Raw genomic sequence first — 24,465 nt, forward strand, 5'->3', positions numbered from 1 at the left:
ACCTGTATCCAAACTTTATTTTTCTTTGAAGATTTGCATATTTTAAAAAAATAGATGTTTTGGTGTCATTCTGTTCTTCTGGGTTTGTGTCTCACGTGTCCTTGTTACCATAGTACCTTTTTATGGTTATATTCTCTGTGTGTGTGTGTGTGTGCTCATTCTTTTAATGTACTCCCTAACTTTGGACTTTGTGTTAGATCTGGGATTTGTGCATTTCTGTTTAGAGTTACTGGTCTGAACTTGTGTCTTGGGTCCTTCTTTCTTGGGGTATTTTAGGATCTCAGTGACCATTTGTGCTGGGGGCTCTACCAGCTTTCAATGTCCTCAGAGTGGTGTGATCTAGGACAAAATCTGATTTTTGCTCTTCTGGTCTGAGCTCTACAAGTTCTTAACCTAGGTTTGGATCAGAGCAAAATACCTATGGACTTCCCTGGTGGAACTAATCACCTAGTTGGAGAGTTCTGTAGGTTCAGAATGAGAGAATTACAGGCTCCTCTTTAGACTAGGATTCCTGTCTTGCTTTATTGCCATGTAAGTTTCATATCATATTGAAGGCTGGAACTGAAATCCCACTTCATTCCCGGGATCAGAGCCAAGAATTAGAGAAGTTCTGTAAGGGGCTAAAATTCTAGCTATACTATCTAAAATCTAATGAGTGGTAGCCAATAAATTATAAGCTTTAAAAAGACTATTTAAGTGTTTAAGTATTTATTAAAGAGCATTAGGATCAGAGAGAAAGGTAAAAATCTAACTATTTCTAAGAGACCCCATCATCTGACCCGCCATGGCGAGGTCAGGAACAAAAAGGACCCAACACTTCCTTCTTCCTCCTAGAAGCCTCCTGTGAAACTGGGAACATCCCCCATCCATACACACACAGAGCTCCAAGCTAATTTGCTGGTAGCTTTGATAGATAGTACCCACAAGCAAACATCACTTCCTGACGCCAAGGACCTGACTTGCCCCCTTAGACGCCTTCTCCTCATGGCAGAGCTTTCTTACAGTAACTCTCCAGTAGGTGGCATCATTCCAATCATTACAGTTCCCTTTAAAATCAGGCCTAAAATATTTATAAATCTCAGTGTTTGTGTGTTTTTGCCAAGTCTTGAATTATTTACTGTCTGCAGCAATGTCACTATATACTGACTCTCAATTACATTACATCTATTGTTGGGCTGAATAGCCAATAACCAGTACAAAAATTCTGAGAAAAATTTCCTGCTAAAAAATGGAACAATATCTGTAATTTCAGTACTAAACATCATATTTATTTGTTTGTTTCTCCACCCAGGATTCTCCATTGCTCAATCTCCTTGGACAGGCGAGCTCTCTTTCCTGGCATCTTGTAGATATTGTGTCATACCAGAGTGTCATTGGGTACTTTAGCAGTCATTATCCTCCATCCATCATCTTAGCAAAAGCTTCTTCAAATGAATTAATAGTAAAACTCTTAAAAACATCTGCGGGCTTCAGTGTTCCTGCTGATGGACAAATACATCTCGTAAGTAGAATACCTCCTACAAAGTTCTAGGAACTTTTTATGGCTAGTAATAGTAGAAATCTATAGTGTTATAAATTATGGTGGCATATAAGAGAGTTTCACTGAGTTAAGCTTATAAGTTTTCTCATCATCAAACACAAGGTGATGAAATATATTTTGTAGTTATGCTATTTTAAAAAATTTCCCTTTTGAAATACTACATGATAAGTTAGAAATGTTGATTTACCTTTATTAGTCAATGAAGCATTCATTAAATGCATCCTATATGCCAGGAGCTGTGCTAAGTGTTGGAGATGCAAAAACAGAAATGAAACAGTCCTTGCCCTCAGTGAGTTGACATTTTTATGGGAGAGACAACATGGATATATAAAAGCATACAGAATTTTGAATAAAAGATAGTTATGGGAGAGCTACCAATGGGGAAGAAGGAATAGGGGATGTGGTATCAGGAAAGTCTTCTTGGATTGGGTGGCTCTTGAGCTAGTCTTAAAGGAAACCATTTATTCTTTTTTTTTTTTTTTTTTTTTTTTTTTTTTTGGTGTGAGGCAATTGGGGTCACACAGCTAGTAAGTGTCAAGTGTCTGAGGCTGGATTTGAACTCAGGTACTCCTGAATCCAGGGCTGGTGCTTTATCTACTGCACCACCTAGCTGCCCCCGGAAACCATTTATTCTAAAAAGCAGATGTGAGGAGGAGTATTCCAAGCCTAGGGGATAACTAGTGCAAGGGCATGGAGATGGGATGCAGAGTGTTGTGTATGTAAAACTGTAAGTAGGATATTAAGAATGAATCACTAAACAGGGAGGGGAGTAACATGTACAAAGTTTAGAAAGGTAGGAAGTCTCTTACGTGCCCGAAAAGGATTTTACATTTAATCCTTGATACATTGGGGAGCTATTGGAACTTTTTGATCAGGGAATGACATGCTCAGACTCACACTTTAGGAAGTTATTTTGGTGGTTATGTATAAAATGAACTGAAGAGAGACCTGGGTCAGGGTGACCAAATAGAAGACAATTGCAGTCAGATAAGAACTCATATAGGTTTGAATCAGGGTAGTTGCTGGTAGTGTGAGTGAAGAGGAGGGAGATGTATGTGAGAGATGGTGTGGAAAAAGAAACAAGATTTGACACCTAATTAGAGATGTGTTGTGAGTGAGGTGTCAAGAATGACCTCAGGGTTGTGAATCTGGGTAACTGGTAGGATGCTATGCTTGATAGGGAGAATTTTGGAAAAGCGATGAGTTTTTTGGGGAAGAACCATCATAAATTCTGTTTTGGACATATGGAAGACAAAATGCCTATGGGACATCCAGTTTGAGACACTAAAAGGCAGTTGATAATGTACTTGAGCTCAAGGAAAAGACTGTGGCTACACACACCTGGAAGCCATCTTCATAGGGACGTCAGAGGTGTTTTATTTTTGTTAGCATTTCATTTCCTGGCCGTGAGAATTGCCACTAATCATGACACCTGAGTTCTAGTCCTGGCATTATTTTCAATTTGCAGCAAATCACTTCAGCCTCTGTCTCTTGGTACTGGCTATCCCTTCAGCCTGGATGGTTCCTTATTGTGTCTGACTCTTGGGGTCCCGTGTTTTCTTTAAATCTCAGTTCAAGCAGAGGCTCTGACATGGACCTCTTCCTGACTTCTTTAGCTCCCTCCTACTCCCCCCAGCTTCCAGTCTTGTCCCTACCCTAAAAGTTCTTGAAGATATTTTGTTCATGCTTCCTTTTATACACATTTTCTCCCTTTCTTGGAATATAAGCTCCTTGAGGGCAGAGCTGATTGATTCTTATCTTTGCATCCCTAATGCCAAGCACAGTCCCTGCTGCAGAGTAGGGCTCAATAAATGCTTGTTAGTCTATTGCTTGAGTTTGTGGATCTGTCCCCTCAGCAGTGTGACCTCAAGGAAGTCATTTCACTTCTCTGAACTTGTTTTTTTATCTGTAAATTGGGATCAATTAATACCAGCACCATTTACTTCCCAGGATTGTTATGAAAATCAAATGAGATGATGAATGTCAATAATAATAAAGCCCTCCATTATTTATTTTTTTGTTTCTTTTTTTTGTGTGTGCCGAAACCTGGGAGCCCTCCATTATTGAATGTGAGTATTCATTTAATTTTAGTTGAATTCACTTGAAACCCTTTTGTTTTGGATTAGGATGCAGTTCCAAAGTGCCTAGCTTTCACTCGCCAGGTGGTACAGTTTCTCAGCTCTCTGGAACAAAGTGGAAGAATTACCTTTGCAGTGCTAGAACAGGAAATGTCTAAGCTTTTGGATGACATCGTTGTCTTGAATCCACCAGGTAAGTGACAAATGGAAAAATACTAACTTGTTCTAGCCCAATAACCTGGAATGATAATGATAATGAAATGGGAGATGTCTCTTCTTCTGAAGATCCAATTCTCCCTCATGGGAAAAGTTGCATTCACTTATTTAACTTCAGGGGTTCAGCAGCCATTCTTCAAGCCTTTTTTCTGTGTCACACATGTTCTTTCCCTCTCTAGCCTCCTGACCCAGATTGGGGTTTCCTTCCACATTTTCACATCATTTTCTGTCTTTGTTTTTAACTTGGGAGTTGGAGGACTTTCATTTTTGTGAAAGGAACATTTTGTTTCCTCTGATAACCTGGAGCATTCCATAGGCTGTTGCCTTTTTTTTTTAAGAAGGGAGTTAGCAAATCTGTATTCTGTAGATAGGTAATGTAGCAGTAACGACAGGGCTATGGTAGAAAGACAAATCCCTGCTATATATATTGTGGAAATTAATTTTGATTTGGGGACCCTACCTTTAGGCTGAGATTAGAAAGCCTTAGGCCCTCAGGGTCTCTTCCCCTCCTCCTCAGCTTCAGCTGAGCCAAAAAGCCCCGTGGGCTGTACAAGACGCCAGGTCAGACAGCTGGGGGGGAAAAAGCCCCAGCTTCCTCTGACCTGAGTGGAGGTATCTGAGAGATGCTGGGCTCTGGTGTAGCCTGTGCTGAGGCACGTGAAGCTGGAACCCCCCCCCCCCCCCCCCAGCCGCACGGATTAGCTTGGTGTGTGGGTGCAAGAAACCCCAAGATTTGAGTGGAGAGAAGAAAAGGTATATATAGACCTGGGGGTTAGATTAGAGGGGGGTGGCTGCTGACAAGATTAGAGGGGTTCGGTTGGACAGGGGCAGACGAGAGGCTGAGAAGAGGTTCTGATGGACGAGATGAGGCGGAGAAGAGGTCAAGCTGCGGCTGGCAAGATTAGAAAGGTTATAGTGCGGCAGACTAGAGATGGGGCTACAAGGACGCAGGAGAAGACGAGAAGGACTAGGAGCAGGGAAAAGAGAGACCGAAGGGCAGACTGACAGAGCAGACAGACAGGTGGTCAGTGAGAGAGAAACACAGGGCTTTAGCGGTGGCAATAAGGAGGAGAGAAAAGTTAGAAGCAGGGGATTTACAAAGTAAAAGGGGCTTGGAGGTAGAATAAAGGACCTGAGTGCCCTGAGGCGGGGCGCAGCTAAGGCCCTTATTGTATTAAAAAGGTTACAGGCTGGGGCAGCTAGGTGGTGCAGTGGATAAAACACCGGCCGTGGTTTCAGGAGTACCTGAGTTCAAATCCGGCCTCAGACACTTGACACTTACTAGCTGTGTGACCATGGGCAAGTCACTTAACCCCCATTGCCCTGAAAAAATAAAAAAAATAAAAATAATTAAAAAAAAGGTTACAGGCCTTATTACAAACCAGGGAAAGTGTAACGTGCCCTGAGGCCAGAGACGGCTAAGGCCCTTATTGTATTCAAGAAGTTCGAAGTGCAGCAGGTGGGAAAGAGACACAGTGGAAAGAGACCGCAGGAAAGCAGTCAGGTTGTACGTTTTATTTCCCTGTATTCTTAATTTGAAATAGTATCTCATAAATAAACTCTGCTTTGATTATTTAGTTAAGAGGCTTCTTAGGGTTTTTTTTTTTTTTCAGGGCAATGGGTTAAGTGACTTGCCCATGGTCACACAGCTAGTAAGTGTCAAGTGTCTGAGGCTGAACTCAGGTACTCCTGAATCCAGGGCCAGTGCTTTATCCACTGCGCCACCTAGCTGCCCCCTAGTTAAGAGGCTTCTTAATCCTGTGCTTATCAATTTGGGAGCGGAGCATTGTGGTGGAACTTTATAAATGGCCCATATTAAATTAAATGCAGTCAGATAGCCAAGTAGTCAAAAGTCCCCAGATTAGTCCTCCAGTCAGTTTAGCCTCCCAAATTAGCCCTAATCATTTAAAATATTTCTTCAATATGTAGGTCACTGCAAAATTTCCTTGGCATTCTGTACTTGTTTTTCTTTATTTTTTTGGCCACTTTGCTCTCTGGGTGTAATAAATTGGAAAAGTTTGCATTCATAATTTCCTGAAGAATAATATGCAGGCTCAATGTTTCTGTCCATGACTTTTAGGTAGTGTAAAAATTCCTAAATTATCTTTGTCCAGGGAAGCTAGGTGGCGCAGTGTGACTCTGTGTGACTAGCTGTGTGACCCTGGGCAAGTCACTTAACCCCAATTGCCTCACCCTCCAAAAAATTATCTTTGTTCTCTTAAAGTCATTTGTTTTTTGCTTCAGATAACTTGTGTTTTCTATTTTTTCAGTCTTTATACTTCATTTTAATATTTCTTGGTGTCATAGAGTCATTATGTTTGGTCCATTCTAATTCTCAGGGAGTCTTTTACTTGGGTAAGATTTTGTACCTCTTGTGCTAAGCCATTAATTCTTCTATGTCTTTCTTCTAGAGCTCTGATTTCTTTTCCATCTTTTCTCTAGAGTTGTCATCTCATTCAGGAGGTCATCAGTAGATTAATTTTCTACTTTGTCCTCTGATTCTAAGATATCTGGGTAGTTTTCATTATAATATCTCAAAATATATCTAGGCTATTTTTTTATTCATGGATTTCAGGTAGTCTAGTGATTTTTTGGGGGGGGGGAGTGGGGCAATGGGGGTTAAGTGACTTGCCCAGGGTCACACAGTTAGTAAGTGTTGTGAGATTTAAAATTGGATACAAGAGCATTAAACTCCCCTTTAACCTTTCCCTTACACATATATCCCAGACCAGTAAGTGAAAGAAGCCTCTGAGCTTTAGTTAGAGCTTTTATTGTTTGGGAATTATTTAGCCAACCAAACAAGGTGATGTTGATTAGAGGTCTAAGAAAGTAGAAATACAAATAAATAGTCTTAGATCTAAGCTTAGTCTATATTTCGTATAGAACTCACCAAAAACCCAAGGCCACCTCTGAGGTTGAGAACCGCGTCGAGCACGTGCTGTTACGGAGTCACCAGGCCGAGTCGAACCTGAGTCAGTGTCTGTGTGTGCAGAGCAAGCCAGCGTGCAAGGAGAGCAAAAAAAGAGACCTCACTTCCGTTCTCTCCTTGCCTTTTAAGATCACACCCTGGAAGTGGAGTGCTTATCAGATGCACTGGCAGTTCGTCAAGGTCTCCTCCCCGAAAGGGTGGTCCTTCAAAAACTGGCGTCTTTCAGTTATCCTAACCAACTTGTTAAAAGCTTTCACTTTTTACCACATTGTCAAGTGTTTGAGGCCGGATTTAAACTCAGGTCCTCCTGAATCCAGGGCTGGTGCTTTATCCACTGTGCCATCTAGCTGCCCCTACTCTAGTAATTCTTAAATGATCTCTTTGATATATTTTGTCAGTTGTTTTTTATAGGAGATATTTCACATTTTCTTCTGTTTTTTTTTCCAGTCTTTTAACTTTGTTTTATTATTTCTAGATGTCTCATGGAGTCATTAACTTATGTTTGACCAATTCTAATATTCAAGGAGTCATTCTTTAGTAAGATTTTATACCTCTTTTACCAGGCTGTTAATTCTCTTTTTGTCTATTTCTTCCATCTCTCTCATGTGATTAAAAAAATTTTTTTTTATCTCCTTTAACTCTTTTAGGAATTCGTGTTGGGCTTGTTTCCAGTCTGCATTTGGGGGGTTGGGGAAGGTAGGGCCCTATTTGCTTGCTACCACACCTCTCCACCCCAGATCTATGACACAGAACTTGGTGGGTAATGGGTGATAGAGATGCAAATTGACATCCATTCTTGTTTCCAGAACTAGTCATGGGGTTCCTTGGGATCTCTTTCTGCCCTGGTACTCTTGTCTTGGCTCCCTCTCTGTCCTTGAACACTAGTATGCTCCTTGTTTCCTACATGGCTGCTATCACACTGCATTCCTCACCAGCCCTCACCTCAGGTCCTCAGACCTCTCTGTCAGTCTTCTTAAGCTTCCCTGGGCTGGGAAAATGACTCACTGTAACTTTTCATGACTTTCCTGATGAGAATTTGCTCTGGCACCTTTTCTAGGTTGTTGTGAAGGAGATGTGGTAGGTGAATTAAGCAAAAATGCTTCTTCTAACTCTACCATCTTGACTCTGTTTCTTACCACTTTATTTATGATATGATTTTTAACATTAAAAAAAAAACTATTTCTTTCAGACATTCTAGTGATGGTGGCAAGTTGTCTTTTTATTTGAAGCTTTGCTTTGTACATGTTTTGGAGTTATTCTCTTTATCTAGGTTTTTTATTGGCTCTAAAATATTGCTTTATCATTCTTTTGTTTACTCATACTTTCAACTTTATTTCCTGGATTGAAACTTCGTGTTAGGTCTTGTCCTTGCCCTTTTTACTTAGCTTCAGGCCCCACCTCAGGTCTATAGGATGAATCAAGATCCTATTTCAGAGTTAAAGCAATTGAGCTGTAGGTCAACCCCTGGTCCATTACTTTACTAGCAACTTGTCTAGGAATCCATGATTTTGGACTGGAAAAATGACCTATTGTGATTTCTCCTTGGATTTCCTTATTCCTCTTTGGTCTGGTGCTCTTCCTTGATTTTTATTACAGTTACTTTGGGAGAGAACTGGACAGTACTTCTCCCTCTCTGCCAGTTTCTATACTTTTATCTCTTTAGCAGCTTCTCAATCTAACTTGATGTGATAATTTTTTTTGGGGGGAAGGGCAGGCAATGAGGGTTAAGTGACTTGCCCAGGGTTACACAGCTATTCAAGTGTCTGAGGTCAGATTTGAACTCAGATCTTCCTGAATCCAGAGCCAGTGCTTTGTCCACAGGGCCACCTAGCTGCCCCACTTGATGTGATAATTGATATTCTTTCTTATCAATGAGTTAATTGATTTCGAAGCTTAACATAGGAATGAATGCTTCTAAATATCCTGCCCTTCCTCTCCCCCCCCTCAAATTTATCATTTGTGTTTTTTTTTTTAATCTATAGCTTTGGGTTCCAATTTTTAATCCCTCTTTCCCTCCCCCTCCCTTCCCTTCCCCTTTTTTTTTGGTAGGGTTGGAGATCACTGGGTTGGAGAAGTGAAGAAATGTGTTCTTCCAATACAGATTGACAATTGTTCTGTTACTATAGCCTTACTTTGCAACTCTGAGAGAGTTGTCTAGGATCACTTATCCAGTGTGTTTCAGAGCCTGAACTTGAATTCGTGTTTTGACTCAGATGCTCTCTGTCCATGATAATTTTCTGCTTCTCAGATTAACATTAACCTTTGAAGTTTTTGTTTATTTTTGTATTTGAATATCCAAGAAATGAAAAGGAAATACTTCAGTCTTGCTGAACACATCCAGCTAAACATTCCAAAAGTAGCTTTTTTATTATCACTTAGCATTATTATTGCTCTCATCCACTGTGGCTCCTAAGTGGTTTCAAAGCAATAGCTTCCCCTTGGTACCTAGAAAATACATTTTCATGTAGCAGGTCAACACTTATTAACTGGCTAGAACTATGGAATGACTATGTCTTGGTTCTTTTGGAAACTACTATCAAAGCTCTGAAATTTATACAGTCTATAATAAGAATTTAAATGTTGTTATTCTCTCCTTCATCAGATGAATTTTAATAATATTGAAGGACCAGTGATGGGTTATCCTATGTTTATCAGTGGATATGTATATATTTTATTCCCTTCAGATATGGATAACCAGACTCGCCATATGGCCCTCAGCAGACTCTTTGTTGAAGTTTTAACAATGATGAATAATGCTAGTGTCCCAACGGCCGAGTTCCTTCGGAGCAGTGTCCGGAACTGGATTGATCAGAAAGTGCATGGATTGGTGGTGCTGCCCCTTTTGACAGCAGCATGCCAGAGCTTGGCTTCTGTCCGACACATGGCTGAGATTACAGAGGCCTGTATCACTGCCTACTTCCAGGATGGTGAGTGAGCATCATCTTGCATCAGTTAGTTTTATCTTTTCCAGGAAAAGTTCCATTATGGAGGATGATATATTGGGATGTAAGAGATTAAAAAGAACAACACGAATCAGGGAGGTATTCTGAATTCTCATGTGTCTATGAATATATCTCCCTTTTTTGGGGGTGGGGAGGGAGGATATGTTTGTTTTTTAAATAAATCCTACTCATCTTATGTCCCTTGATTATATCTGATTAATATTACAGTGGTGGTATAGGATTTTATTATCCCACTCGCTATTATTTCAAATCCTTTATTTAGTTTCACTTGTTAAAGTTTTCAGCTCTGTATTGTTGAAACAACACTGAAGTTAGGACATCTGAGTTTTGCTCTCAGCTTTTCCACTAACTATATGATCTCAGGCAAGACATTTAACTATTGGGTTTCCATTTCTTCATATGTAACGTTAAAGAGTTGGTGTGGAGTTAGGACAGTGCTTATAGTAGATGTTTAATAAATCCCTGTAGATTGATTGGATGACCTCTGAAATTCCTTTTTGCTTGCCAGTTCTTCAGTTTTAGGTATGGCTTTCTTTTCTGTCATCTGAAAACTTACTCTTATAGCCTAACTAATAATGACATAGGGTCTTCACCAACTCAGATAAATAATATTGTTTAACTGGTGCACTTTTCTCAATATTTTTAACGCAATTATTTTTTTCTTTTCTCTTACATTTTTTTCTTTTTTATGTTTTATTTATTTTATCTTTAATTTATGAGAAAACAAGGATTTCCGTAACGTAGTATAATAAAAAAGATGATTGCACATTGAACTGCAAATCTATCATGTACAAATTGCTGTTCCTTTTAAATATATAATAAAGTTATCATGTAAATTTCTTTTTTTAAGCTGTGTACCTTGAGAATAGAACATGCATGCGCGTGTGTGCGCGCGCGCACACACACACACACAAATATAATCAACTGACAAAGAGAGGTGGGCTTTGTGTGTCTCCATAACCACCCTATTAAGTGGAGTGGAACTGCTGGCACCTCTGCAAAGATGTCTCCTGTGATATTGTCCATTCAGTGTCAAGATAGTTTGTATGGCTGAGATTGATGGCAAGTGGGTAGTACTCTTGAGATTAGAATGATTATTTTACAAGTTTGTGTCATGATGTATACATAGACTACTCTAAGACTCTTATATTATTCCTAACTTTATCTTGACTTTGCTACTTAGAACTTGTGTGACCTTGTGTATATCACTTACCTCCTTTTGGCCTTGTTTTCCTCATTGCAAAAATAGAGTTTGTATGACATGACCTCTCAGGACCCATCTAGCACTAATTCCTTTAACCCTTGTTTCTTATGACTCTGAAAATTTACTTAAATCTTTTCACCAGAGCAAAAAAGGAATATTTAAATGCTTATATTTTTGGTTTAAAACTAATCACTATTTTTTCATGATTTTGTGAAACATTTTTAATGGATTATTATCTGGTGATACTCTTTGATCAATAATAATATTCTGGGAAATCAATGGTCCCATTTCTCTCCCCTGCCCGTTAGCTCTCCTAATCCCTTTTCACAGCATACTTAAAACACACACACACACATACACACATATGTCTATGTGTGTATATATATTTTTTCTTGTCTCACAAAGTTTCATTAGTACCTGGTATTCTGCTCCATTAGGTAACTTAAGAGATGCTTTTTTTTTTTTTTTTTGGTGAGACAATTGGAGTTAAGTGACTTGCCCAGGGTCACACAGCTAGTAAGTGTCAAGTGTCTGAGGCCACATTTGAACTCAGGTACTCCTGAATCCAAGGCTGGTGCTTTATCCACTGCACCACCTACCTACCCCAAGAGATGCTTTTTTGAGCAAGATAAAATGTCTGGTCTAAGAATTAGAGACTTCTAATTTTACATGAGCCAGATTTCCGATATATTATACAGCTTCTAGCCTCAATTAAGTGTTTGCTTCCTGAACGTTTTTTATGTAAGAGTTGATGTACTGATTTTCTCTAGCACTAGTATGAGAAATAATTTTGTTTGTTTTGTTTTTGTTTTGTTTTTTTTGCAGGGAAATGAGGGTTAAGTGACTTGCTCAGGGTCACAGAGCTAGTAAGTGTCAAGTGTCTGAGGTCAGATTTGAACTCAGGTCCTCCTGAATCCAGGGCCGGTGCTTTATCCACTGCACCACCTAGCTGCCCTGAGAAATAATTTTATGTTATGAAATTTAAAGTGAAAGGCTTTATTAGAATAGTCGAGTCATGTTTGGTTTTGTTGTATTTACTTAGTTTCTCTGCTTCCTGTTCTATTATTAGACTCCCTCAACCATCATTTAGGATGGGGTCCTATTCTGGTATCTCTTCAAGTTCCTGAACTCACCATAGAAGACTTTATTCAGGAGTGCTTGTCCCTTGGAAGCTATTTGACACTGTATGTCTATATGCTGCAGTGTTTAAATAGTGAGCAAACCCTAAGAAATGAAATGAAAATGTTGCTGACCTTAGGAAAGTGGCTGGAACAGGTATATCCCAGGTATGTTGTTGGTCTTCTGGATGCCATATTAAACATGTTACTTGGTTAACTTAACATTTTATTTTAATGTGAGTATTTAAGAAATAAATGGCATGTAAAACAAATAAGGAAAATCTTAAGTCAGATTTTTCTTGAATGAATTGAATATATAGCTGGAATGACTCCTATCATCTTTGGAAATACCTTAGAACAGTGGTTTCAAACTCAAATAGAAATGCAGCCACTAAACCCTACATAAGGATCCCTGGGGGCTGTATATTGATTTAGAAATCATATATTAATATTACTTGTGTTCTACTGTGTTTTTATTTATTTTGTTAAATACTCCCCCACTACTTTTTTTTTTTTTGGTGAGGCATTTGGGGCTAAGTGGCTTGCCCAGGGTCACACAGCTAGTAAGTGTTAAGTGTCTGAGGCCGGATTTGAACTCAGGTCCTCCTGAATCCAGGGCTGGTCCTCTATCCACTGTGCCACCTAGCTTCCCCACCCCCACTACATTTTAATTTGGTTTCAGGACCAGACCTTGTATTTGACACCTCTGCCTTAGAGGACCTTGCAGTGTGATTACAAGGATAGTGTATAGCGCATTAAGATATGAAGCCTTCCATTAAAAGTAAAACATTATTTGTTACTCTCAACTCTGGTTGCAAACAGTAAAGCAGATTACCAGAAACCCATAGAATGATGCTGGAAAGTACCTTAGGGATCATGTAATACAAATTCTTCCTCTTTTCCTGTCCATTTCACTTTACAGATGAAGAAACTGAAGGCAGGCCTAGACAAGTCAAGTGATTTGCCTGAGGTCACACAACTAGTTCTGGGAATGCAGGGACTAGCACCCAGAATGCCATACCAGTTATATTTCTACTACAAGTTGATGATTTTTAGCATATTTCCTTGTAGTAACTTTCTTTTATAAAAGTGATATTTTTATTTGACCTTTTCATTTACATAATATGTACCATGACACTGAAAACCAAATTCCTTTAACCTAAGCCTGGGAGGGGATGACAGGGCAGGGTGCAGATCAGCTCCTCATTTTTCCTTTTCTTTTCTTGTGTACCCACTCCAAGCTCTGTGCGAGATGAGGCAAAGCTCTTTCTGTGGTGGCACCAAGCGCTCCAGTTGTCCCTGATCCAGACTGAGCAGGATGACACTGTGCTGATTGGATCTGTCATCCGGACTCTTCTTGGGATCCAGAATAGACAGAGCCAGACAGCTGAGGAGAGGCTGAGCTCAGGCATCCTGGGTGCCATTGGATTAGGCAGGAAGTCTCCCTTATCTAACAGGTAAGAATCAGAAAGAAGTACTCCTCTTTGTGGATTCCTAATTCCAGCACTGTATGGATGCTGATGGAAACACTATTGATTCTGACCAAACACCCCATTGATTTAAAATTAGGATGCTGTCCTGTCCCTAAAATGAAGTCTCTGGTGAAAAAAAATACAAAGGTGTGAAGTAAAGATCACCATCAGTTATAGACCACACTCCTTCCATTGAAGTCTTCCTCCATTGTCTCACTGTCATATAGAGAGGACATCAAATTCTGCTATTTGTGATGAAATAATGACATTTAGCAGATACTCAAAGACCCACCTGGAGATTAATCTAGACTGATTGAATCAAGTGAGAGTGATTAACTGCTGATTAGCCTACTTCAAGTTAACTGGATTGTAATCACACCTTGAGAACACCTTCAGAACCAATGGATTTGGATGATGCCAACCAATCAGCTTGAAGCAGTGTGTGAGGACCACCTCTGTTCCAGACCTATAAAAAGCTTCCACAATCATTTTGCTAGAGAGAGTTCGTGATTGAAGCAGGCTTGTGGCAGAGGACTTGAGGAAGAACCAGACCAGGCTGGAACTCTAGGCTAAGTAGGCTTTTTTCTTAACTTTCTGAACTCCATGGGAATATCTGTATGCTTTAATAAATGTTTAATGCCCAAGGACTGGTGCTAAAGCTTCTAATTTAAGGCGACCACAATTTAGATTTTAAACATCACATATTCAAGCGCTGGCTTGTCCCCCTGAGCCTTGAGAAGTCTGAGTATGAGCCTAGTGATGGATTGTATGCCTGCTATTCAAGGACCATTCACTGATTAACACCTAATCTCTGCCAAGTGCCATGCCAGATACTGGGCATAGGAAGACAGAAGTGAAGCAATCCTTAAATACCAAGAGCTTACGCTCTTTAGGACCAACCTAGATTACTTGAATGGAGCCCCGTCTGACCAAGAAGATTGGCCACCAAGTGGTGAATTTTTTTCAACCAAAGCAATTGAAGAAAACTACTAAGGTCCAGAGGAGTTGTGACCTGCTCCAGTGCTGGTTTGTGCTTGATGTTTTGATGTCTAGGCTGTATTCAGATTTTACATAAACCACATCTGGGGGAAAAGCATAGCCTATATTTCTACCAGTGTAGTAGGCTTCCGAAGTCTATGCTAACAATATAGTAGAGTGGAAAGTGGGATAGATTTAGTCAGAGGAACTGTGTTCAAATCCAAACTCTTCTGCTTAGCAGCTGTGTGGTCTTGGGCAAATGACTTCACCTCTCTTGGGCTTAGCTTTCCTCTATGGAAAATGAGGAGGCTGCATTAGATGCTCTCCAAAGTCCCTTTCAGTTCTAAATCCTATCATTCTGTTTGGCTCTTTATGGTGCCCTCACAGGTATTTTATGCTTAAAAATTAGCTTTTCCAGAATGACAGTTTAAAAATATATCTTTAATTTTATTGTAAAGCTTTGACTTTATTGGCTTCAAGTTAATTTTGCCTAAAAGTTTGTTTTCATGTTGTCAGATATTTACTATAGCTTTGATCTTGCTTATGATCAATAGCAAATTTGTAAATTGAGCTTTCAGTATAACATTATACTATTTTTTCTATCTATCTCCCTTAACTTAATTTAAATATATGCACATATACACACATATATGTATATGTGTGTGTGTGTGTGCGCGCGCACGCGCGCGTGTATGGTTTGGCTTTGTTTTTATCTTTAAGGGTTACAAATTCATTTCAGAAACCCATAATGGCTAGTGTACTCCTTGGTATCACATTTCTCCCTTGGTTGAGGGGGATATGATTTTATTCTTGTATCTGAGTTTGCTGTGCTGCATATGATGTTATGAATGCTCTATATGGTATAATACATTTTTTGTTTGAGATTATTATTTAGATTTATTGAAGGCATTAACAGAAAATGGAGATATTCTTTACTACAGTTGAATTTTGCTAGAGATTCCTAGACTTGGGGGTAGTTAGGTGGCGCAGTGGATAAAGCACTGGCCCTGGATTCAGGAGGATCTGAATTCAAATCCAGCCTTAAACACTTGACACTTAGTAGCTGTTTGACCCTGGGCAAGTCACTTAACCCTTATTGTCCTGGAAAAAAAAATTCCTAGACTTGATTTGTAATGTCTATTTAAATTATAATTGGCTCCTCCTATTGCCTTTGCATTTTCTAAGATTCCGTGTGGTTGCAAGAAGCATGGCTACCTTCCTTTCAGTTCAAGTTCCTGCAGAAGATCAAATTCGTTTGAAGTCCAGTTCTGAATTACATTTCTCTCCAAAAGCTCAGCAGGTATGTAATGGCCTCTTTTCTATGTAATAGGGAGCCATTAAAGGTTTTGGAGCAAGATAGTGACACAGCCAGACATGTAGTTTCAGAAGATTAATTTGGCAGTTGTGTAAAGAAGGGATCAGGGGCAGGAAAACTAGTTAAGAGACTCTTCTAAATAGAACACCAGGGTAGAGCAGGGTCATAGAAGTCAGAGTAGGGGAAACTATATAGTTGTGTCTGATGCTACAGAAAAGTAAAAGAAAATTAGGGCAAATAAAAAGCCATTGACCTGAGAGTTCAAGGATGACCTTAGAGGTAGTGCTATCAGTGGGATTCCAGGGAGGGAAGCCAGATTATAAAGCAATGAAAACAATAGATGTATTCTAAAAAGTTTAGCAGTAGGGGCAGCTAGGTGGCGCAGTGGAAAAAGCACTGGCCCTGGATTCAGGAGGACCTGAGTTCAGATCCGGCCTCAAACACTTGACACTTACTAGCTGTATGACCCTGGGCAAGTCACTTAACCCTCATTGCCCCACCCTGTGCACCCGCGGCCCCACCCCCCCCCCAAAAAAAAAAGTTTAGCAGTGAATATCTTTTGTGGTAGCAAAGAACTAGAAACAAGGTGGCCACTGCCCACTTGTTGAGGAATGGCTGAACAAGTTATGATGCATGAATGCAATGGAAAACCACTCACTGCATATAAGAAACTAGGAATATGAAGCATTTAGACAAGCATAGGAAGACCTTTAGGTAAAGTAAACAGTAATCAGAACCAGAAAGCAATTATGCAAAGGGAAGAGGGGAGCTAGTGATAGGATTGGCAAAAAAGAAAAAAAAGGGCGATTGAAGCATTTTTGACAGTGCATGGGGAAAAGCTAAAGCAAGTTCAGAAGGAAACAAAGTCAAGCAGGATGGCTTTGAAAGTAATATGGTAAATGTATGTGTGTGTATCAAACTGTACATAAAAGTTTTGAATTTTCATATATAATTCTCATTTTCTATTCTATTTGGTATATGGAAATGTTTTTATATTTGCTAAATTCAGAATAAAAAAAATTCCAAAATTAAACCAGGGGTTTTGACTATGATCCTGAGGTCACTTCTAATTCTAAGTGCAAAATTCCTAAGACACATAGATGTATCCTTGCTTTTAAATTCTCAATAGTTACTATAATTTATGCAATTAATCTTAATTTGATTCAAAAGAAATCTCCATTAGTTTATCTGCAACTACTTGGCTTAAAATGATGTGAAGGTCTTGGTAATATATCTTTAGCCTGCCAGCTCATCTCCTAACTTTATCAGATCTTTTCTGTACCTGCTCTCTTAGCAAGGCAAGAGCCCTCCTCTCTTCAGCTCAAATGAAATTTTATATCTATAACCATAACTTATAGATAGTAATATCTGTATCATCTCTTGCTGTCTGTTTCTCTATCTATCCTTATTATAGTTATCATTATCCAGCTGTCCCTGTTAGTGCCACTTTACTGTAACTCCCTCTTTGATGCACAGTAGGAACGTCAGCCCAGGAAGGATAGAAAGCCAAGGCACCTCCCCATCTCTCTCGAGTTCAGACACCACTTCTTCCTTTCATTGATCTGAGTATCTTCTTTTCTCTTTGCTCTCCTAGGAGAGAAGCAGGGCATACCCCTTTCAACTTTTTGATTTGATTCACATCATCTAAAGAAAGGAGGGAGTGTGATGTCCATAAAAGAAGGAATGTACTGACTTGATAGCCTTTTACTCAGGCTGCTTTTAGCATGGCTTTGAAGCTTGGTTCATGCAGAAAGTTTTAAGTGACAGGATGACTTAGGCCATAAGTTCTAAAGAATATTTTAACAAAATGAAAGTTCTAAGTTCTAATGAATGGAAATAAAGTTGTTTCTTCACAGGGAGACCTACCTCATGCACATAAAACAGAGAAGAATTAGGTCCTAAATTATGTGGTCTTGACAATTGAACGAAAGAGTTCAGTAAGGAAAAGAGCAGTGTAGGATGGGATGGTACTAGAGGGGGAGGGGACTTGAGATGGCTTTGCAAAATGGATTTGACTTTGTGAGGGAATGAAACTGATATTTGAGGAAGCTAGTACTGGAATCATGGGAAAGAAGGTTGGAAAGGTAGTGTGGAGTCAGGTTATTGAAGACAATCAGGGAAAGGAATTTTGCTTCTATATGTTTATTTCTTGGGGCCTCTCCTATTGCATATGTATGTAAGTATGTGGCCCCAGAGGCATATAGAGATGCCCTTTTCTACTTTTGGTGCATTTTCCCTGAGACTGATACTTATATTGCTTTTTTTTGGTGGGGGGGGGGGGAATGAGGATTAAGTGACTTGCCCAGTGTCACACAGCTAGTAAGTGTCAAGTGTCTGAGGCCAGATTTGAATATATTGCTTTTTCAAATAGATCAATGCCATCAAATGCCGATATACAGTGAAGTGTCATCTTCCTTGTTTTTTAGGCACTAACTACTCTCGAATCCATGTCTTCAAGCAAGCAGTATATTGAGTATCAGGAACAGATCTCCCAAGCCTCCCAGTTTATAAAGCATCCAGGCCATTGTCTTCAGGATGGGAAAAGTTTGTTGGCTCTTCTTATTAACTCTCTGTACCCAGAAGTGCATTATTTGGACATTATTCGATAGCAGCACTGAGGTCCATGGAAAACCCTGTGATGTTTCCTGTTTACATTTGATGTTGTTGCACAAGTAACTTTGACTGTCTAGGTCCATTTGCAGAACTGAGTACAACCTATGAGGAGGATGGGTGGAAGGAATGTGGGCACTGGTTATTTCTACCAAGTATTTTGGAAGCAAGAGTTGTATGTGTGTATGTGTATATGTGTGTGTGTGTGTGTATGTATGTATGTATGTATGTGTGTATGTATGTATGTAGGTACGAATGCATGTGTTTGCTTAGCTACTACAATAACATGTTGAAGCACCAAGGACTATTTAGTTTTATTCCTGTGCAAATGAGAAACTTCATTAAGTCTTACCCTGATACAAAGCCTTGCAGAATGACATGGTAAGGCTCATAGATCATAGGACAATTTTTTTCTTTCATTCTTCTCTTTGCCCTTAAAAAAAATTAATTCCTGAGGCTCTCATGTTAGAACTAGTTGAAGTCACATGAAAAAGCTACACTTTGATTCTCATTTGGACTCCTTAAAAAATAGCCACATTTAGCCTGAAAATTAGAAATTGTTAGTATTTCCAAAAGTAAGCTCTACTCTGTGAACATACAATCCTTTGGAAAGTTTGTTCTTTCTCTTAGATGAAAGAGGCCAAGAAGTTACATTTATTCTGGCTTCCTTTATTACTTCTCCAACACCACAGGTTGAAACTCTTCCTTACTTCTGTACATAGTTGTCTTAAGTTACTGGAGCCAAGAAAATCACTTCCTGGTGGCTAGGCTTTTTTGAGGAGCTCTCCAGGCCCCTTCTCACATTAAATGCACACATTGCTAGGTGTGTGTTAGAAGCCTTCCTCTCTGTCCATAGCCCCTGCAAGAGAGTGTACTCTGCTGGCCCAGCTTTCAAGAATCCAGGGGACACTTCCACTGGGAACACCTGAGGACAATTGGGATGGGTTTGTCCTGGCAAACCCCTTGTTTCCATACACTACATCTCTGAGTCAGCTCAGCGGTAAAAATGGAACATCTGGAAGTTGAATTTGCTTTAGAAGCCAGTCATTGTTTAAAACAGGGTTCACCGTGTCCTGGTTGCTGATGAGAAGCAGAGGTGGCTGATAAATTATCTTTGTCCCTTCCTGAAAAGTACATAACATTCACCTGTTGAGGTTCATTCATAAAACAGGTCAAAGGGAGAAAAGAATGAGGACATCTTGTTCCCTCCTTTAGCTCTTTGTTTGAATCCTAGTAGAGGTTAGAGGACCATTCAAAATCCCAGGGAGTTCAGGCAAGGCTTGCTGGCCTGGGAGGATCAATATTCCTGAACTCTGAATTTGCTGAACAGGGCACCGCATTGTTTCTCAAAGTGCATTCACTTGTTAAATATCTATTACCACAGTCTGGCTATAATAAAACCACATTCTTTTGCCATGTTTCTGTGTGTTAATGCTACATGTTCCTTCCTCTAGAAATTAGCAAATTAGTTTCTATTATCAGCACTGCCTACCAAAATACGTTTTGTCTGTTTCAGTTGATTAATGCTTTATGTATTTATCTGTAGCTCAAGAACATATTCTTTTCATGCTTTCTCCATTGTCACAGAAAGCTTTAAGTAGAAGAAATTTACCCCAGAGAAACATTCTCTAAAGCATAATTGACAAAGCCTTCCGGGGTGTGCATGTTCAGCAAATTGACTATTTCCTAGTTTTTCCTGGCTAAGTGTCATCAGGGTCTCGATTTTTGCCCCACTCTTTTGGCCATGTCATTTCTCCAGTGCCCATTTCTCCTTGTCTTCCTCATGTTGTTTATGATCAAAATCTTAGAAGCTCTTAGTTTTTAACCTGGGCATTTTGGCAGTGTTTTCTTTACAGCTGGAAAGCACAGTCCCTTGCTCATGGGAAGCACTTAATATATTTTCTTGACTGGAATTGACTGGAAAACCATCCGTGCTGCTCTGATTTTAGCATTTCTGGACTGTTTTCTTTGAGGAAAAGATGGCAGTCATTAACTTTTAACACCATAGAAAGTGAAAATATCAAATTTCAATGTATATACTTTAAAGAAAATTATGTTCAATCTGTTAACTTTTGGAACTTTATAATATTTATAATGAACTTGGTTTGTAAAGAATTTTAAGAAATAAAGAACATTATTGATTGCATCTGCTAAGGAATAAGAGGTTTGTGGGAAGGTCACCTTGTGAAAATGTGTTCATTGTGAAACTGAATGTAGACTTGATGCCTGGAGTCTTCTCATTGATTTTACATTGTAATTTAAATAGTGGAGATGTTTGTTAAATAAGCTTCCTGTATTATTAGTGTTTACCATTCAAGGTGAAGTCAAGATTACAGTAAGGTTTAGCTTCCTGCACAAAGTGAATAAATGGGTAACAGTGGGAATTCCAGCCCAAAGCTGTGTGATAAGCCACCATGAAGTGACATAGGGCCAGAGAAATAAATAGCCTTAAAGAAAGTGCTAAATGCTTAAGTACAGCTGTAACCTCCTGGAAAAGAATAGTAACAGGTAGAGCAACCTGACCTATACACAGGAGCCAGGAATATTGCTTTCTTTGCTCTAAGAATTAGCAGTTTGCTTTGAGATTGTGAACCCAGGTTGGACTTAAAGACATTAGCAGGTTTTTTAACTGGTGTAGCCACAAACCATAGGACAGTGCTTGGTGGCATCCATTGTGGAAGGGACCATGGGTCATAGGCTTTTAGTTACATTCATACTTGCAATCGGTCTCCAATAACACCTTCAGATGAAAAGGAGGGGAATGAGCTTTTTGACTCTTTAATTAAATGCACATTCCCCCCTACCCTAAATCTTGGCATTAACATATATGGGTGAGACTGTCTGAGAAGTTAGAACTTTGTCCACCTTCATGTTGATTATACTTAGTCTACCATGGAGACAAGGTATCATCCCAGCAAAAGGCCAAGGGAGAAGGTAGGAACCATTAGGTTTGCTTTGAGAGTATGACAATATATGGAGCCACTGTAAGGTCTTCATTACCTAAACAAGTGCCCACTTACTACTTAGTTCCAGAAGGTAGTTTGTCATTTTTATCATCACTGTGTTTGATCACTGACTTAATTTGGTGTTTTCCTCCACAACATACAGTCAGCTTTCAATATATATATGAAAGATATTCAGGCATGGTGGGTGGCAGGGAGGCAGAGGCTGGTGAATCACTGGAGCTCAAGATTTCTTAGCTGCAATAATGTTAAATCCATTTTGGTATCCAAACTAACACCAATATTTTAAGTCCCAGGGAGTGAGGGCCACCAGGATGCCTAAGTAGGGGCAATCTTCCCCAGGTTAGGAGTGGAGCAGGTGAAAGCTTCCAGGCCAAACAGAAGTAAGATTGTGCATCCAGTTGGAGTGAGAGAGGGAGACCTAGCCTAAAAAACAAGAAAGAAGAAAATCCCAGATAGAAACAGTAACCCAACCATAGACAAAACTAACCTGAACCAAGTTTTAGCCTTCTCTCTCTCTCTTTTTTTTTTTTTAAGTGAGGCAATTGGGGTTAAGTGACTTGCCCAGGGTCACACAGCTAGTAAGTGTTATGTGTCTGAGGCCGGATTTGAACTCAGGTACTCCTGACTCCAGGGCCGGTGCTCTATCCACTTCGCCACCTAGCTGCCCTTTCTCTTTCTCAATGAATGTTTTATCAGAGTTAACAAATGACATTGATCAAATCTAAAATATAGTACCTTCTCCCTTTACTTTCTTACTTTCTCTAGAGGTGATGAATAGACTGTTGAATTTTTAATGCTGGAATTATCTGCAAGAGCCCATTTACTAAAGAGAATATCACAGAATCATAGTGGTTTAGAGTTGTAAGGGACGTTGAACATCACCTAATTCAATCTCAACTTGCTGCAGAAATCCCTTCTATAGCACCCTAGGCAGGAAGTCATTCATACTTCCAGCAACAGGGAACTCACTACCTCATTATACAGTCATTTCATTGTTTGGAAGCTTGTGTTAGAAAATTCTTTATAAGGTTTAGTTTAAATTTGCCTCTGATGCTTTCAGAGAACTCAGAAAAAAATCTCTCACAGATGAACACCCTTCAAATATTGTATAGCAGTTGTCTTGGCTCCCTTAACCATACCTCCCATATGAAACCACTCAGTTCTTTTAATTGTTAATCATCTAGTTCTTTCGTTGACCCTCATGGGCATATTCTGACATATCTTTCCTTAAAAGTAACACCCAGAACAGAGTGCAGTGCTGCCCATGTTTGACTGGAGAAGTCTTTCTTCCAGTGATCTGAATGTTATTACTACTGTAGTCTAAAATTATATATGAACTTTTTTAGTAATAACTTACTTTGGGCTCATAGCAAAGTTGTGATTAATTTAAACTCAGATTATCGTTGTTTTTTTTCAAAACATTATTTGCTAAAATGATATATATTCCTATACTTTATTCAGGGTTTTTTTTGGGGGGGGGGCGGGGCAATGAGGGTTAAGTGACTTGCCTAGGGTCACACAGCTAGTGTCAAGTGTCTGAGGCTGGATTTGAACTCAGGTCCTCCTGAATCCAAGGCCGGTGCTTTATCCACTGTGCCACCTAGCTGCCGTCTTATTGAAGTTTTTAAGAAAACGTTAATGTAGCATTTTTTTAATATATATATATCTATTAAATTTTGTCCCGGTTTTGGGACAGCATTCTGTTCTGCAGTTAATGTATATTTCTACTCCGATGTCAAATAATCATCTAATATGTAGAAAGTTGGAAACTTTATGTGTGTGTGTGTGTGTGTGTGTACACATGGAAGCAATCAAGGTTAAGTAACTTGTGCAGGGTCACATACCTAGGTGTCTGAGGCCACATTTGACCTCAGGTCCTCTTGATTCCAGGACTCTATCCCCTCCATTGCCTAGCTGCCCCCCAGATATATTTCTAAAAGATAAATAATAAATAGGAAATCAAACCCACCCTAGGACTTTGTAGTTGCCTGCAGATCACCTTGAGTTGGGTTCATATTTTGCAGCAGCACACCAATGTTCCTTTACTTCATAAAATTCTCATTATACTAGGAATTTCTGGGCTTTGAGTATTGGTCATTGTGTGACTTGCAGCATTATTAAGAATTATACTTTCCTTGGTTCTGGGTGGCCTGCTGACTTCTTGCAACTTCTAAATTAAACCACTGTCTCTGTTTTGAAATAATAAATGCTGCTTCTCATATCTTTTAATTTTCTATTTATAGATGTAATGATCTATTTTAATGTGTCACTGGTACTTAAAATTCATTTTCTTTTCAGTGGATGATTTAATTATGTGGAGGAAGACAAGTCCTCTGGGTTAATCTTATTTTCTTTCACATGTGCAGTATGGTATTGTAAAACCACTGACTTATTTTGGTCATTGTGCAATATTCATTTTTCATTCACTGTGATTTTTACATTTACTCTACAGAAAATGAGTTTGAATTAAGGGGCAGGGCAGGGGAAATTAAGAATAGATGTTCATATGGAATTATGTAAATAAATTGAATTTGTGTTCAGTTTGTACCTAGTTGGCACTTCTCCTTAATTTTGTAAAGCTGGTTGGAATCTCTAACTGGGAATTGCAGGAAGAGAAAATGTGACTCCATATTTGAAGTGACAATAACCTATAATTGGATGAACCTAGTTTTTAAAAAAAATTATTTTTTAAATCATAAAAGTATTTTATTATTTTTCCAGTTACGTGTAAAGATAGTCTTCAACACTTGTTTTTGTAGGATTTTTAGTTCCAAATTTTTCTCCCACTCTCCCTTCCCTCCCCCCTCCCCAAGACGGAAAACAATCTGATATAGGTTATATATGTACAGTCAATCACATTAAACATTTCTGCATTATTCATATTGTGAAAGAAGAATCAGAACACAAGGGAAAAACCTCAAAAAAGAAAAAAACCAGCCAAAACACCCCCTGTTTTTGTTTTTGTTTCTTTTTGCAGGGCAGTGAGGGTTAAGTGACTTGCCCAGGGTCACACAGCTAGCAAGTGTCAAGTGTCTGAGGCTGGATTTGAACTCAGGTCCTCCTGAATCCAGGGCTG

The 24,465-nt window shown here is 39.3% G+C and overlaps 1 protein-coding gene across 3 annotated transcripts in view; it reads left to right on the forward strand.

Annotated features, from left to right (window-relative positions):
• Positions 1–22,870, forward strand: part of EPG5 (ectopic P-granules autophagy protein 5 homolog) — a 144,126-nt gene extending 121,256 nt beyond the window's left edge. For 2 of the 3 annotated variants that reach the window (XM_043968814.1, XM_043968820.1), the window contains exons 38-44: positions 1,292–1,501; positions 3,667–3,811; positions 9,448–9,690; positions 12,000–12,216; positions 13,290–13,505; positions 15,684–15,798; positions 18,240–22,870. In XM_043968814.1, the coding sequence (XP_043824749.1) occupies positions 1,292–1,501; positions 3,667–3,811; positions 9,448–9,690; positions 12,000–12,216; positions 13,290–13,505; positions 15,684–15,798; positions 18,240–18,422 (1,329 nt within the window). In that variant the 3' untranslated portion in view covers positions 18,423–22,870. Of the gene's footprint in view, positions 1–1,291; positions 1,502–3,666; positions 3,812–9,447; positions 9,691–11,999; positions 12,217–13,289; positions 13,506–13,617; positions 13,807–15,683; positions 15,799–18,239 lie in introns of those variants that run through there. The other variant, XM_043968831.1, reaches the window with a different exon arrangement.
• Positions 22,871–24,465: the final 1,595 nt, after the last annotated feature.

This window comes from Dromiciops gliroides, chromosome 1 (assembly GCF_019393635.1).
Source record: "Dromiciops gliroides isolate mDroGli1 chromosome 1, mDroGli1.pri, whole genome shotgun sequence".
Lineage (NCBI taxonomy): Eukaryota > Metazoa > Chordata > Mammalia > Microbiotheria > Microbiotheriidae > Dromiciops > Dromiciops gliroides.